The sequence below is a fragment of the Microtus ochrogaster genome, chromosome 7 (assembly GCF_000317375.1).
Source record: "Microtus ochrogaster isolate Prairie Vole_2 chromosome 7, MicOch1.0, whole genome shotgun sequence".
NCBI lineage: Eukaryota > Metazoa > Chordata > Mammalia > Rodentia > Cricetidae > Microtus > Microtus ochrogaster.
This window is the reverse complement of record NC_022014.1, coordinates 11,623,990-11,640,924: the sequence shown is the minus strand read 5'-3', so window position 1 is coordinate 11,640,924 and position 16,935 is coordinate 11,623,990. Positions and strand designations below refer to the sequence as shown.

At 50.7% G+C, this 16,935-nt stretch overlaps 1 protein-coding gene across 2 annotated transcripts in view; it reads right to left on the bottom strand.

Annotated features, from left to right (window-relative positions):
• The window catches only part of Ciita (class II major histocompatibility complex transactivator), a 51,315-nt gene that overhangs the window by 10,786 nt on the left and 23,594 nt on the right, over positions 1-16,935 (bottom strand). Inside the window, exons 4-12 of one of the 2 annotated variants that reach the window (XM_005349302.2) lie at positions 15,644-15,706; positions 15,422-15,502; positions 12,922-12,966; positions 11,601-11,735; positions 9,913-10,077; positions 9,163-9,231; positions 5,497-7,132; positions 4,588-4,746; positions 3,632-3,703 (exon numbers count right to left, since the gene is read on the bottom strand). In XM_005349302.2, the coding sequence (XP_005349359.1) occupies positions 3,632-3,703; positions 4,588-4,746; positions 5,497-7,132; positions 9,163-9,231; positions 9,913-10,077; positions 11,601-11,735; positions 12,922-12,966; positions 15,422-15,502; positions 15,644-15,706 (2,425 nt within the window). The remainder of the gene's footprint in view (positions 1-3,631; positions 3,704-4,587; positions 4,747-5,496; positions 7,133-9,162; positions 9,232-9,912; positions 10,078-11,600; positions 11,736-12,921; positions 12,967-15,421; positions 15,503-15,643; positions 15,707-16,935) is intronic. The other variant, XM_005349303.2, reaches the window with a different exon arrangement.

The following is a 16,935-nucleotide window of genomic DNA, read 5'->3' as shown; positions in this document are numbered from 1 at the left end:
TCTCTCTCTCTCTCTCTCTCTCTCTCTCTCTCTCTCCCTCCCTCCCTCCCCAGGCTGGCCTTGAAATCATCATCCTCCTGCCTCAGCTCCCTGAGTACTAAGCTGACAGGCACACCACCACTTAAGATTTGTTTGTTTAAATGAACATACTTGTGAACATCAAGAGATTACTGTACATAGTAACGTAAATTCATTATGGAATGTCCTCCATGTCTGGGGCCCACACTCTGGAACCTCCAGCTTTCAGGAAAGGCCATAGTTCAGAGCTGGTTCAGCCTTGGTGCTGGGGTCCCCTGTGATCCCTTGGATCTTGGGTCCTTCTGTATGGATCTCAGGAGGCTGTCAGAAATAAAAAGGCCAGCCTCTCTTCACCCATCACCTGATCTCACTGCTTGTCTGCCAGGTGCCAGGCCAAGGCAAGAAAGCCCTGGGCAAAAGAAGTTCCCACCTGCATGGGGGGAGAGATAATCACAGGGATTAGCCAGGCTCTAGTCTGTGAGATAAGAAATGCTACAAACTCATGGTGCAGGAGTTTAGAACCCTGAGATACACAGTCAGTGGGTCAAGGGGTCTGCACTGGGGCCCGAGACTGGCATGACAGAGAGAACTAACTGCTGCAAAGTGTCCACAGGCACACCAAGGCATGCATGCACATCCATATATCTAAACAAATAAGCAAACACAATGTCATGGGCCTGGGTAGATCTGCTGTGTAAGGAAAAGTAGTCAGGGCAGAGGTGCTGCCTTGGCTAAGGCCTGGGGCTGAATCTCATTTCAGGAGGAGGAGCATAGGGTAGGCTGGGACTCAGGAAGACAATGGCGGGGAGATGGGAGAGGAGTGCCGAGGATCTGAGCCTGCCTGAGGAGCTCTCTAGCTTAAGCCTCCAACTTGCTTCTCTGCCTCTACCTTCAGGTGCTGGGACAGCAGGTGTATGCCACCAGGTAGGTCATGCTGGGGATTGAACCAGTGCTTTATGTACACTAGGAAGTGGCATATGTCCACCTGCACCTCACATACATGTGGGGTTTTCAAGTGGATGATCAGACAGCCAAAGAGCTCGGCAGGGTGGGGGACACCCAAAATAGTCTTTTGTTTCCTTCCTTTCTTCCTCAGAACCGTCTTGGGGCTTCCAGTCTGTAGGTGGCTGTTGGTCTGGCCCTAGCCTGTTCCACTCCGTAACCTCCAGTACCCAGAGCGCAGTTCCGACCTCCAGGGAGGGACTTTTTAAGCTGAAAATAATTCAAAGCCAGAAAGCACCCTGCGGCTGTCTTCAGACATTTCCTCTTTTCAGCAATATTTTTTACCTCTTTACAAATTTGGCATTTTATGTTCTGTTGAAAACAAAAGGGGCTTGATTATCTGTGGGGGTGCAGAGGAGCTGGCAGCGAGTGGGTGACCAGCTGGGACTGCAGGCACATCTCTAACGTCCCCTAGCCTCAGTTTCCAAATCTGCCCACTGACTCTCTTCCTGGGCAGCTCTTCCCATGAAGGAGACTTTCTGTAAAAGGCTCTGGGGATCTTATGGGTGGCTTGTTTTGTGACAAGGGTTCTCTGTGTGGTTCTGAGTGGCCTTAGACTGTTATCTTCCCATCTTAGGTCTCTAAGTGCTGGTGTTACAGGTGTGTGCCACCACACCTGACTGGTTGGATCTCCTCTCTAACAGGACCAAACCAGCGACAGAGCTTGTTAGTCGACTAACACCACTAACCTGGTGCTTATAACTTTGAACAAACCATGCCGTCTCTCAGGTCTCATTATGCCCATTTGTAAATGAGGGAGCATAGCGGTGCCCTCCTCCAGCTGTCTCAGATAACGGGGTGGAAATGCTTTGCATCTGAGAAGCTGTGTAACAGCCGGTGGTGGAGTGCGCACCTTCAATGCTGGGCACTTGGCAAGGCTGAGGCAAGGAGAAGCAAACGTTCAAGGCTAGACTGGGCTCAATATTAAAACCCCTTTTCAAAATAAGAAGCACATGAGTTGGGAATGTAGCTGAATTGGCAGAGTGCTAGCTTAGCATGCACAAAGCCCTAGGTTCTATGCCTTGTTCTGCCTAAGCGTGTGCGGTGGAGTGTGCCTATAACCCCTGCATTTGGGAGGGAGAGGCAGCAGGGTTAGAAGTTAAAGGTTATACAGCTTGACCTGGCTATATAGCAAGTTTGAAGTCAGCATGGAATACATGAAACTCTAAAAAATAAATAAATAAGCAAACAGGCAAATATGGGTTGGGGATATAGCTCAGTGGTAGAATGCTAGCCTAGTATGTACAAGGTGCTGGGCTCAATCCTCAGCATTGCAGGGACGAGCTGCACAGGCGGTCAGGCTAAATATAACTCTCGGGGCTCTTCAGGGCCCATGTTCTGGCCCTGTCATAACCTAGATTCCCTAGAACCTATTGCGCTTCATCATCTGTTCCTTCTACCCTGGTGGCAATGCTCATGGAGGTGGCTCCCAGGCCTGGCTGCATAGGCTGGGGGACCAACTGTCCCAGTTTGCTGAGACTCTCAGTGCCCAATTAGACCAAACCTAGGCAAGCTGGACCCTAGCTCACTGGAGTTAGACTGCCGAATTTCTCAAGAAGGATCACCCAGAGGAGCAAGTCTGAGGCAGGGTGGGGTCTGAGCATGCACATGACTGGGAACCCTAGTAAGTCTACTCAGCACCCAGGCTGGGCCCAGTCCCTGCAGACAGTGAGGATGCCTGAATTAAAAGGGCAGTGGCTAGGCTCTGCATTCCCTGGGGGAGTACATATGGCCAGGGGAGCGATCAGCCCAGGCATAGGAAGAGGATGCAATTCCTAGTTCAGCAGGGAAAAGACCAAAACTGAGGTCCTGGGGACACCCTTCTATGCGAGGTTGTGGTCTAGGCATACTGGCATTCCTTCAAGACTTCCTCTCCAGCCCCTGTGAGCTCATTCTTAATTTCTCAAGCTCTGTGATGATGTGACCTCCTCCAGGAAGTCCCCAGCCCACCCTGCAAGGGAATTTGCTGGCACATGTTCATCATAGATGGCAGCCTCTGCTCCTCAAAGAGCTTTTATGAGTGAATAAAGAGGAACTCCTGGGTGTGAATGCACATGTGTGTAAGTGTGTATGTTCACATGCATGTGTGTCTTAGTGCACACATGTGTGTATGTTATGTGTGTATGTGAATGTGTGTGAGGCATGTGTGTGTGCAAATGTGTGTGTTATATGTGTGCTTGTCAGCCTGTGTATGTGTGTGTATGTTGTGTATGTTATATGTATGTATGTGAGTGTGTGTGTAAGGCATCTGTGTTATATGTTTGTGAGTTGTGAGTGCATGCGTGTGTGCAAGGCATGCGTGCACAAGTGTGTGAGTGTGTTATATGTGTGCATGTGAGTGTGTGAACATGTAAGTGTGTGCATTGTATATGGGGTGGTGTACATGAGTGTTGTCCTGTAAAGGTGCCAGTTCTCTGCTCTTCTGAGCATCTCCTGCACTCACCAAGACAGGTCACACCCAGCAACAGACGCTGCTTTCCCAGTGGTAACTGAGAGGGCAGGAATCATCCTGGCTCTGCCCAGCCACACTCACCACGCCTCTGGCCCCAGACCAGCTAAGATGGCAGAAACAACCTTGGGTTACCGAGGCAACTGTCCACCCTTCACTTACGCAAACTCTAGCTTCTTAAGGTCCCGGATGGCAGGAAGATCTGGAGCTGCATCCTCCGAGGGGTTTCTCAGCCTACAGAGAAAGGGCTTCAGTAAGTGGGGGTAGCCCCATGGGTGTACCTCCAAAACTGTCTTCCTTGGGAGCTGTTGTTGATCCTCCACTGAAAAGAATGACTTTAGGGGGCTGGAGAGACAGCTCAGTGGTTGAGTTTGTATTGCTCTTGCAGAGAACTGGAGTTTGGCTCATAGCTGCCTGTAACTCCAGTTCTAAAGGATGTTGATGCCCTCTTCTGCCCTCAAAGGCACTCAGACACACATGTACACACATAATTAAAAATAAAACACTTTTAAAAGAAGAGACTTAGGGCCAGGCAGAGTGGTGTGAGCCTGTTGATTACCAGTCATTTGAGAGGGTGAGAGGAGGATCATAAATAGGAGGCCAGCTTCAACTACATATCCAATCCCAGGCCAGCCTGACTGAACAACTTTTAGTAACACCCTATCTCTAAATAAAAACTAAAAGTGGAGATTAGCTCAGTGATAGAGAACTTGCCTAGCATGTGTGAGGTCCAGAGAGAGAAAGACAGGCACTCAGCAATACCTAGGTCTTAGGCGATGCTGTATCCCCTCTTCTTTGTTCTCTGTACCTTGGCTCTATTATGGCTGAAATGGAACCAGGTTGCGTGAGAGGCTGCGAGGGTCCCTTCAGTTAGCAGATGCTGATGGGATCCTTGTTAATCCCCAGCAGGTGATGTTTCCTTAGCTTTAGCCAAGGGCCTGGCTTTGAATGGGGCAAAGGGCAAAATCTGGGTCCCTGTCTGGGTGGACTGCAGCAGAGGGCCTGGGTGGCCAAACCAAGAGTCAGGGCACTGGACAGCTCTATGGACAGGACATGCATGGGACAGATGCAGCCCACCCACATAGCCTGGAGCCACCTCCTACCCCCTGCCTTCTCACCTCAGGGTCTGCACCAAGCTGTCCAGGTCTTCCACATCCTTGGGAGACTTGGCCTTGAATGGCTCAATGGTGAATTTCTCCTCTGCTGCCTGGAGTAGCTGGGACTCTTCCTGCTGCCGTAGGGACTCCCATAGCACCATAGTGTCACTCAAGGAGGCCCTGTGGAGGGAGGGCCTCAGACCTAGGCACAGTGGCCGGGCTATACAACAGGGGTGTGGCTCCATGAAGGAACCGCCTATCTCCTCAGATCCTTTCCTTTCTTAGCTTGATCTCCACCTCCAGTGACCTCACAGGCCCTTATTGCTTTACCTTTTTTGAAAAGGCCCACTTTTTCTCTGACTGCCAGGAAGCTCAGCGCTAAATTCCAGGCATACCTGTGACAGACCTCATAACTTGAGTAGAATCTGTTTATCGGGAACATGGGAGGAAGTTTTTCTGGAGAGACCCTGAAGTGCTCAAGTAAACTGCAAAATGGACTTGAATGAGTCCACTGAGAGAATTCAGAGCCCATTCGAGGTGCAGGGTGTCCTTGCAGGGCCGCGGGCACCCCTGGAACCTGACCTCACTCTCATTCTGGGAAGGCTGCTCTGCCGCCTGAATACAAAGAGCAGAGAGAAAGAGGAGGCTGAGGCAGAGACGCACAGGGGCCATATCTCTGAGCATGAGAAAATGGTGGCACGTGGTGGCAACTGAAGGATGGGTACAGTCTGGACGTGGACGAGGCTGAGACTGTAAATGTGTTCCAGAGCCTGGTGCGTGGCAGGCATTCAAATATTGGTTAGAACATCTCTGACCCCCAGCATTGTCATCTTAAAAGTGGAGGGGACTGTCCTGCCCATCTGACGCTGTGCTCATAGGATAGGGGTCCCCAGAGCTACAGTCCATGTCTGCCCTTTGTCCTGCCCACACCTGAAACTGGTGACACGGCTCAGTCCCACGAGGTTCCCCAGTCCAGAGGGCTCAATGCCAGTCTGACGAAGGTCCAGGGAGAAGTCCTGGCTGGCTGTCTCTAGGGCCCTGCCCAGCATGTGCACATCTGGGGGTGTAAGCCGGGTGCCCAGGAAGGAGAGATACTCAGGGAGCTGGTGTGTTACATGCTCCCAAATCCCAGGATCCTGTGTCTCATGGGCACAATGTAGCAGCTCCAGCAGTCGGCTGGCCCGCAGCGTCCCCAGCTGTAGGCGCTTCAGGTACCTGGTAAGAACTTTCCGTTTCTTTTCTGTCATTGCAGGCTCCACCAGCGCTCCCAGGCAGTGGGTTCGAGGCTGGAAAACCAATCCAGCCAGAAACCGTGGTACACCCTCCAGCCAGTTGTCATAGGGTCTCTTCTTCCTTGGGGTCAAGGCCAGGTACTGTGGCAGCTCCTTGTCTCTGATTTCATCACACTGTGCCAGCCACACAGCACCCAGGAAGCACTGTAGCAGAAAACTAGAGAAGGCCAGCTGGTCCTCTGTGGTCCCCAGAGTGGGCTGCACCAAGCCTTGGGTCACTGCCCAGGTCCTCACCTCCACGGATAGTAACTGGGTCTCTTGCAAGGTGCTTTGGTGTCTGCGGCCCAGCTCCCAGGCCAGCTTGGCCAGCTCAGTTAAGGCCCCCGGAGGACTGTCTCGGACTGCAGGGCCTAGCAGGCTGACATAGAGTCCTGTAAGTGTACCAGGCAGCTGGGCCTCTGTGCCCTGTTCCAGCAGGGCCTTGGAGAGCTGGCACACAGCCCTGCACAGAGCAGGACTGTGACTGTGGGTGAGGAGAAAAGGCTGGCGCTCCAGGAGGCCCAGGGCCTTGTCTTGGTCCTCTGCTGTCCCTGAGTTCTCAAAGTAGTGCCTCATATAAGTCTGGGCCTGTTTAATAGAAAAGCTGGGCACTTCGAAGATGGCATCTGCCTTGCTCAGGCTCTGAGCCAAACGGCCCCGGGGCCGGGCAGTGAGGAGCAGGGTACAGCCACGCAGCAGCTTCCGCTGGAACAGCCCAGCTAGCAGTCCCCGGAAGGAGCAGGGCTCTGGGGGCAGAGGTCCACATGGTCCGTGCAGGAGACCATCTTGGGCCTCTAGCTCCTCAAAAGCATCTAGAATGAGCAGGACACGGTCCGGTTGCCTCACGATGTGACCTAAGACCTCATCATCCATGACCAGTGGCTGCAGGCTTGGGGGACAGAGCAGATCACGCAGGTAGTAAGAGTTGCCTGGACGATCCAAGTAGTGACATGGGACATAGAAGACAAAGTCATATTGTGGCAACTGGCCACGGGCCCAGGTCTGACTCACCATCCGGGCCCAGTGGCTCTTGCCTTGGCCAGCCTTGCCCAGCACAGCGACCACCTGTGTCTCTCGTGACCACCGGCGGCTGCCAACAAGCACCTCAGCTAGGCCACTTTGGGCTAGCTGGCGCTCTGTCCAGTCTGGAGTGGCTAGCTCCCTTTCCTGGCTCTTGTTGCTGCCTCTCTCCAACCTGGCCCGTACCAGCTCCATGGCTACCAGGGGACTGCTCAGGCTCTCAGGCTCCACCTGGTACTTGTCCTGCAGGGAGTGCTGGAACCGCTCCACAGACTCTGGGAAAGCCAAGGGTGAGCCAGAGAGTTAGCGGAGTGGGGGTTGGGAGAGGGGAGGTGGCCAGAGCCTCACTGCTCAGTTTCCCATCCACTGCTCAGTTTCCAGTCAGCAGCCCATTCACTCATCCACACCCATTAATTTTCTCTCTTTATCCATTTCTTTCTGCTTTTAAATTATTGATGAGATGGGGGCTCATATAACCCAGACTGCTCTTGAACTCACTTAATAGCTGAGATGACCTTGAACTTCTGATCTTCCTGCTTCCACCTCCTTAGTGTTGTGGTCTTGGGGTTGAACCCAGGCCTTTATTTATGCTAGAGCAGGCCACCAGCTGGGCTACAGGCCACCGGCTGAGCTACAGTCCCAAACCCTTTTGTAGCTTTTGATTCAGAATCTTACTCTGTAGCCCAGGATGACCTCTAACTCAACTATATCTGGCTACTCTGTGGTGTGTGTGTGTCTGGGGGAAGGATGGTTACTGTGGATGAAACCCAGGGTGTCCAGCTTTCAGGGCACTTCTTCTACCACTAAACTGCTCCCCAGCCCCTTCAGTTACCACTAGGCTGGGCAACTCATCCATATGGGGTTTGGAAGGAGAACTGGTTATTTGTGGATTCATCATGTTAGGTGAGATGAGCCAGGCTCAGAAAGACATATATCACATGTTTCCTTTCATATGTGGAGCCTAGAAATACACACACAGACAGATACATAGATATAGATAATATATATGCATATATGTATGTGTGTATATGTGTGTGTGTGTGTGTGTGTGTGTGTGTGTGTGTGTGTGTAGGGGGCATGAAAATAGAAGTAAGAGCATTAAGTGGCAGGAAGGGGACCACTGGGAAAGAAGGAAATGGAACAGCAGATGATAAGGGTGTGAGTACAAATAAAATACTTTTTATATACGTATGAAATTGTCAGGATGAAATCCATCATTTTAACAATGATGTACTTCCTGCTAAACCTGCAAACCTGAGTTCCACCCCTGGCGCCTCATGGTGGAAGGAGAGAACCGACTCCTGCAAGGCATTCTCTTACGTGTGTACTATGCACGGACACGTGCACACATATATACACACATATGTACACACACTGAATAAAAAAACAAATAAATACTTATAATTCAAGGTCTTTGAAAAGACAGTGGAACTGGTGAGGCTTTAGCTGTTGGTAGAGTATTTGCCTTGTGAGTACGAAGCCCTGGGTTTCAAAACCATGAATGTGGTAGTACATGCCTATAATCCCTGGAATTGGGGCATATAGACAGAAATTCAAAGTTTTCCTTAACTACATAGCAAGTTGGAAAGAAAGAAAGAGAATAGGAGAAAAGGAAGAAAGGAAGACGAAGGCAGTGGGCATGGTGTTGCACACCTATAATCTTAGTGCTCAGGAGACTGAGACAGTAGGGATGTGAGTTCAAGGCCAGCATGAGATACAGTCAGGTCAAGGGTGGGAGCTACATAGCAAGAGTCTGTCTCTGAACAAATAATGTCAACAGCAAAGAAAAGAGCTAAAACTTGGGAGCCCATGTGTCTGAGTCAAATCCTGCCTCCTCTGTTTGTGTGGCCACGAACATCTGTATGCCCCACTATGCTTCGGGACAGTTCATCTGTGAAATGGGGGTGATGCAGGAACTGGAAAGGTATTAATGCAAAGCTTAGGGGTGGACCTGGAAAAACCGTCCAGTGGCTTAGCTTTCTCTCACTTCCCCTGGCAATCCTTCCCTTCTACTACCCCACACTTCCTTCACCCGCTCACTTACTCTCTCCTCTTCTGTCCTCTCCCTCACAAGGCAAGCTCAGTTCCCACAGGTGACTCCTAGGAATAGGGACTTATGTCCTGCGTACTACTGCTTGGGTGGCTGAGCAGATGCTGCAACAGTGGGGAAATCAATTGGGCGATGAATGAAAGAATAAGTAATAAATGAACGAGCAAGTGCGCTGACGAGGGGCTGGCTAAGTATTGCATGGGTGAAGCTTTTTGTATCAGGTCTCCAGGACAGAGGGGCTCAATAGTAACTCACCCGGCCATTTTGGAAGCTTGATGGAAGACTCAGGACCTTCCTGGCATGGGGAGGGGGATGTTGTGTCCTCTGAGGATAGAGAAACAAATGTCAATCAGAGTCTTGAGTGTCCCCATGGACTCCTGCCAGTATTAGGGGCATCCAGAGGACAGAACCACGTGCCTGAGCCTCCAAGGCCAGGTCACAAGAAGGCAGCTCAACTGTAAATGAGATCCTTATTTTAGCCAGCTGTACTTACAAACAAACACCTTTTAACCAGTGTTTTAAAGATCACTGCAAGCCAGGCACTGTAGTATCTGTAATCCCAGCCTTCAGGGGGTGAGGTAGGGGGATTTTTGCAAGTTTAGAGTCAGACTAATAGGCACATACTGAGTTGCAGGCCAGCTGAGGATGTACAGCAAGACCCTGTCTCCAAACAAAGAAAAGCAAAATTTAAAAGTATGGGATTCAATAAAGCCTGGGCTTCCAGCTTTAGAAGGCCCAATCAGGCTGGGTGTGCTCTTACACCCTAAAGATCAACAGGAGGTCTGTGGCTTGTGGCTCTGCTTGGATGGACAGACATGTTCCAGTTGTCACCCAACCCTCAGTCACACTCCCTGCTTCACCAGACCTCACACACCCTCCCTCATGACCAGTCACCCATGAATGTGGCTTGCCCACCTCTTCAGGCAGCTCTGACTGACTGAGAAATACCCTGCCCCAAGCCCTCTGTCCTGGTTTCAAAGCCTTTTTTAGAGTCCCGGTCCTCACCCGTCTCATTAACACGGGAGGTGAGCGCAGGTTCAGGCATACTGGGCAGGTCAGCTGCAGATGGTGCAAAGGGGCTGGTGGAGCCCGGCCGCCCTGGGGATTTGGGGAGGCTGGGGACAGTGGGGCTGCCTGAAGGGACTGCTTGGTTGACTTGGGGCATCTCACCTGTATGGAAGGAAAAGAGGAGCATAAAAACCATTAGGGACTCATCCAGGAGAGTGCTGGATCACTCCACTCCAGCCACACTGTGGAGTGTGAACTGACTTTCCCAGGGTGGGGGTGCTGCATCGACTGAATAACTAGAGCTTCTGTGGCTGCAAAGTTGCAGGTCCAGAGCCAAATTGTCTTGGGGTGTCTTTAGCACCCACCCTCATAGACATTAATTGCCTACCTCTCTGTTTGGCCTAGCATCCTTAAGACTTCAGGTAAAAAATCCTTTTGGCAATGTACCAGGAGATGCCTTTTCCACCCACTCAAAGGCTAAGAATGGCAGAAGATAGCATCCGAGGACTCCAGCAGAGGTACCCTACCTTGCTGTAACCTGCCTGGGGTTTCTACTAATTCATCTGAAAGATGACCTGGCTTATAACTCTCTTTGTTCTGTTACTATTAAAAGTTCATTTAGCTGTTGTCACGCTGCATTGAGGCATTTGGGGCATCGTAAATCTGTGTTCCTGGCAATAGTCTCTCCCATCCGGCTCCAGAATAAATGATCTCCTCCTGCTGTTGAGGTGACTGTTTGGTGAGTTTGGAGAGAGAGGAAACCTCCTAGTGAAGGCATTTCAGGGTGAAACTGGGGAGGGAACCCCAAGCTACATCCAGCTCCCATCTGTGGAGTGGACATAGTCAGCTCACAGGGCGCTCAGGACAGATGCTTCCTGGCACTCCTACACGTTAGAAGTTGCTCCCTTAATTCTGGGACACCATTATCTTAAATAGAAACAGTCATGCAACCCTAAAAGGAGCTTGTGGATTGTAGTGGAACCATCCTCATCCCTGAGAGTCCAGACATGCCTTCCCAGGGCTTATTGGAAGCCTCAGTATGGTGTGTCAACAGGCACCATTTAGCTGATCAGAGAAAAGGCAAATTAGAGAGAGCCATGCAAGGATGCACAAAAGACTGCCCACAGCACACTGAAGAGGGGCAAGGAGACAGTTAACTCTGGAGTCTCTTATTGTTTGGCTTCATAATGAGTGTCACTGAGTTTAAAAGTAAAGCTGAGGCTGCTTGCTTGTTTGTTTCAGGGCTGGAGAGATAGCTCAGTGGCAAAGTGCAAGTACTACTTATCCGGAGGTCCTGAGTTTGGCTCCCAGAATCCATGTTAGGATGCTCACAACAACCTGTAACTCCAGCTCCAGAGAGAAGTCGCCAGTGACTTCTTCAGGAACTGCAGTAAAGCATTCTCATGTGTATGTGCACATACACAATTAAAACAAAATCTTTTTGAACTTTTTTTTTTTTTTGGATAAACTAAGCCAAGAGGAAATAGTGACACAGAAGCCTGTGAGTCTGGTCACCTATGCAGACCACCTTGACTTTGGAGGAAATGAGTATAGAGGAAGGTGTTGTGGGGAGGGAGGATTCATGACTAGGTGCTGTGTTACAATTCCAAGTGCCTGCAGGGGAGAGTAGGTCGGGAAGGGAGGAAGGAGAGACCCTCAGCTGCGATACTAGCTTGTATACTCACCATGGTAGATCAGAACACTGGAGAGACCTGTGCCAGCCCCTGAGATTTGCAAAAGTCCCTGGGGCAGAGTGGGAAGAAGCTGGATGTGTCCAATGGGGAGATCCAGACAGTTCAGTGAGGACCTAGAGGAGGGCCCTGCAGGAGACAGAGGCAGTGAGTGGGGACCATCCACAGCACCCATTTTTGTACTTCTGTTTAGTGATGTGGGGTAAACATTCAGCTCCCTCCCAAGGGGCTCTCATTTCTCACATCTTCTCCTCAACATACCGGATGTCTGAACAGCTTCCTCCAGGTATAAATGGCTGGACACTGGCTCTTGACTGGATAGAGCAGGTGATAAATAAGGCATGGCGGAGAGGCTTGCTGGCCCCATCAGGAAGCTGCCAGTCAATATGGGCACGGAAGAGGGCTCGGCTGTGAGAAAGGGGTGGGTTAGAGGCTGGATGGACACCTGGAATGGGGTAGGCCTCCAGGACAGCAAGAATCTCTCTCTTGGGAGTTGAAGGAAATGCCTGTCCCCCTCTGACCTCAAGTAGCTGGGTTGCTCAACTGTTGATCTATGCCAACAATACCCAGCCTTTCCTTGTGGCTGGGCTTTGGGGCCTCCCTAGAAACCTAACACAAGAAACCTATGACTTGGCCCATAACTCCGGCCCCTCCCACCCGGAGACAGCAGGTCCCTAAACCCTTGGGAGACTAAGCGCCACCCTCAGCCTCCAGCTTCTGTCCAATGGATAGGAGCAGTACCACGTGCTTCCATGAGGGTGGACACAGCCTTCTTTTCTACTGAATGGGAGAGCTGTGAGCTGTGAGATGGGATGGGTCCTGCTCCCTCATCAGGGTGGGACTCCCTAAGGACTGAAGCTACCTCTCGATCATCTTGGGGGATCCATGGAAGCTAGTAGGAGAGAGGTTTGGAGGGGACGGAAGATGAGCCTCCTACCACAGCGCAGCTGAGGAATCACCATCTGTGTTTGTTCCTCCCTCCCTCCCTCATAGCTGTGTGATCTTAGGCAGGTGACTTCATTTCTCCGAGCTATTTCCTTCCCTCTCTCCCTTGGTCTCTCTCTTCGAATTTTCCTTCCTTCTAGCCTCTCTTCCTTTTTCTCTCTCTTCCCCCTTCTTCCCTCTGTCCCCTCCTTCTTTTTTTCTTCTTCCATGATGCTAGAATACAACTTAGGGCCTTGTTCGCAATAGGCACACATTATACCCCCAAACTACTCCCAACCCCGATTCCTGGTGTTCAATGCCTGCTTGTGCTACATTTGAGGAGGCCTATGCTCCCCCAAAAGTGGCTCTCTGGATCATATGCCCATCTCACCTAGCTTCCTGTGCTTGGAATCCGTAGGGTGCTCTTCTGTGGAGCCTGCAGAGAGAACCCTGAGATCAGTGACCCTGGGTTGGGATGTGCCCAGCCATGGGACTTTCTTGGTTCTCTACAGGTCATGTGACCTTGCCTGAGGATTTGAAGTACTGTGCCCCACTTCCTCCTCCCTATTCCTCAGGGTGTTGGCCAGTTCTTGCTTGAGCCCAAGTCTCAGCTACAAGAATCTCAGCAGGTAGGTGAGAGGAGAGGACAGGCAGAGGCACAAAGTCACAGATCAGGTGAGGTTAGAGCCCGCTGCTCTGGGCTCTGCCCAGGTTGCCCCCATAGCCTGCCAGAGAGCTCTAATGCTCTCTATGGATGCGATACCTTTGCAAGCACTTGTCCACTTGCAGACAACAGTGAAAAGCAGAGAATGTCTTAACAGATCAGTGGCAAAAACCATGTCCCTCCACAAGAGACCTGTGCAGCCAACTGTGGGGCAGCCACCCAAGGATCCAGCTTGGGCCAGATGTGAAAGAGTCAGGATGCTGGAGGGTATGTGGCAAGGGGAATCATAGGCTGTAATTTACTAGGAAGGCGCCAAAAGGAGATGGGTAGATGGGTCAAGGAATCTACCAATGGATGAAGCAGCTCAAGGCACATGGGTCCCAATATTAACTATGGAATTCAAGAAGAGGGGAGATATGCTTGCTCACAGAGGGACTCATACCTTAGCTCAGTGTAGAGGCAGAGAGGGAGGAAGGGACATAGGGATGAAAGAATGGAGGAACAGGGGGAGAGAAGAAGGCGAGGAGGCAGGAAGGGAGGAAGGGAGGAAGGTTGGGTGTAGGGAAGAAAGGAAGAGAGAAAGGAAGGGAAGAGGGAGAGAAAGGGCAAAAGGAAAGAGAGTGGAGGGGCCTGTGAAGTGGCTCAGAGGGTACAATACTTGTAACGCAGCCCAGAGACCCGAGTTCAATCCCCTAGTTCACGTGAAGGTGAAAAGACAGAACTGACTCTGCAAAGCTGTCTGACATGGACATGATCATATAGCATGTATGTGCCCACACACACAATAATAATGAAGAAAGAAATTTGCAAAGAGGAAGGAAGAGAAGAAAAGAGAGAAGAGGAGGAGAAGAAGTGGGAGGGGCGTTCTGGAGACAGATCCTTGTGTTCTCCAACAGCAATCTGGAAATGCCCTCCAAGACATGGTAAGGGCAGAGAGTGAAATAGTGTGTGCATATGTATGTGTGTATTTGTATACATGTACATATGCTTGTGTGTATATGCATATGTACATGTGTGTATATATTGTGCATATATGTAAGTGTATGTTCATATGTATGTTTGTATGTGTGGTGGGGTGGAGCAGGTGATAAGAGTATTTCTGACAAGGTTCAAAGGGAGAGGTGGACACAAACTGCCTTCAGGGGGAAGTGCTAAGGAAGGGATGGGCTGGAGGCAAACTCTCCCACTGCCCATTCTTAGCACGCTAGATTACAGCACACACCAGATTCCCATGCCCAGCAGTAAATAGATGTGCAAGGTCTGGGGTTGCAAATCAGTGTAGAGTGTTTGTGTAGCATTCCAAAGGCCTGGGCTTCATCCCCACAACACTCACGCGCTCATGCACACACACACACACCAACCTCACACAAGAAATAAACATAAACTGGAGAGATATCTCAGAGTACCATCCCCCTCTTCTGGCCTTTGTAGGCATCAAACACTCACGTGGTACACAGACATGCATGCAGGCAAAACACTCATATACATAAAATAAACACACTAAAAGAGAGATAAACGTGAATAAGACAGTGACTTTATGTGGATGAGTGGTCAGGGAGGGCTTCCTGGATGGAGTGGACTAATGGTTTGGAAGGACCTAACTATGGGAAGAGAGGAAGTGCTTCAGGAAGATGGACAATGTGGCAGTCTGCATGGGCTGCAGCATGGGAAAAGAGTGTAGCCAATGTAGTGTCTCTCCGTGAGCCAGAAGAAGAGGAAGGATGGCGCACACAGTCCTCTCAGAATGTATCCTGTGACAGCTGGAGGGTCAGCCAAGCAGGGATGCCATAATCTCTATGGCGAAGCACCCATGACCATTAGATGAGGACAGACTAAGTAGGCAAGAGACTGGGCAGGAGGCTCAGAGAGATGTAGATACCTAGCCAAGGTCACATAGCCTATGAACAGCTATTCAGGATTCCAATCCAATCCTGGCTGAGGCCACACCCATTGCTTAAAGAGACCCTCCATCTGATACCCCAAGGGAAGGGGAAGTGGGACTCAAAAGTCATTGAGGAACAGGAACCAAAGCAGCCCACAGAGACTCTACCAGGAGGAGGGAGCTTTGCTCTTGAGATGCCTGTTCCTCCCTGGGAAGCAGTGGCAGGGGTTGTGGTGAGGAGGCAGACAGGACTTAATGGAGTAACTGTGACCACAGCAAGCTGCAGAGATAAGGAGGGACTAGATCTGAGAAAGGCCAGACTAGGTCAAGGAGGGGCTCACTCACGTCTCTTCTGGGGTCTCTGTGCTTCTTCTCCAGAAACTTCCATGCTCTCACCAAAGCCTTCCTCTGCTCCAATGTGCTCTACTTTGGAGAAACACCAGAGACCCATGTCACAATCCCAGAGCCCCCAGTAGGGTCTCTACAGTGAGTACCTGTGGCTGCCAGGCATTTGTTCAGGCCAGGAAGAAACTGAGGCAGGACCACTATCAGCATCCCCTGACTTACTGAAGAGGTCCTTGCTGAGGCCCTCCAGTTGGGTGTCCTGAAACACGTACTGATCCAGTTCCGCTGCCAGGGGAGGAAGCACAAAGTCAGTCAGAAGGTCTCCCGAAAGTCCTACCATGGGTCAAGCCTAGGGGCTGCAACCTTCTGGTTCTGGTGCACAGTAGGGTCTCTATAAATGTGGCTGAGTGTAAGCTTAATGAACAATAGACAGACATTGCCTTTCATGGAATGAGTAAAAGTATATGCTCATGAAAACATATCTACATCATAAAATAAATCCAAGAAGAACAGTAATGCTGGCCTTGGGGTTGAGCTCAAACTCGGTCTTTATTCTCCACTAGCTTCATTTGCTGGACAATCTTGAGCGGATTGTTTAATGTTTCTGGTTCCTGTTTCCTCATCTGATCAAAGAGAACAAACAGCACATACTATCCAGAGGTGGACACAAATGGTCAGACGTGTGTTCGGAGCATTCAACATGGTAGACCGGAGGCACTCCAGAAGTGATGGCAAACGATGTGGTACGTGATTTGGAGCTAGTGGGAAGACATTTGCATGGTCGGGAACTCGCTGTGCATGTGCGTGTGCATGTGTGTGTGCGTGTGTGTGTGTGCGTGCACGTGTGTGTGCATGCACATGTGTGTATGTGTGTGTGCATATTTGTGCATACTCACATGCACCAGTGCCATGGAATGTATGTAGAGGTCAGAGGGCAACTAGCACCACCTTAAACTCAGGTCATTAGGCTTGGTGGCAATTGCCATTCACCCACAGGGCTACCCTTCTGGCCCTGAATCTCTTTTCAAAGCTGGACATGCCTTAACAACCTGCTAAATCTCAGGCACTTCCTTTTCATGCTTAAGTCAGGACCTGGAAGTGCAGAGGCCCTGGCAGTGGATTTCACATCTGCTCCTGGCCATGTGCATCAGCCTTGAGACTGCACTACCTCCCTCAGCCTCAGTTTCCTCCTCTGTAAGCAGGAAGCTCTCACACCAAGGACTTCGTTGGCCATACAGTGTAGCAATGAACACGCTGGCAGTGTCAGTTGCTGCAAGGGCAGACTCAGTGGCTCAGATGCCGGAGAAGGGCATTTGGTGTGTGCCTGTGACACTGCACTTGGGGAGCTGAGGCTAGAGGATTGCCATGAGATTGAGTTTGAGACTGGCCTGGGGTGTATAGTGAGATTGAGACTGGCCTGGGGTGTACAGTGAGTTTGAGACTGGCCTGGGGTGTACAGTGAGTTTGAGACTGGCCTGGGGTGTACAGTGAGTTTGAGACTGGCCTGGGGTGTA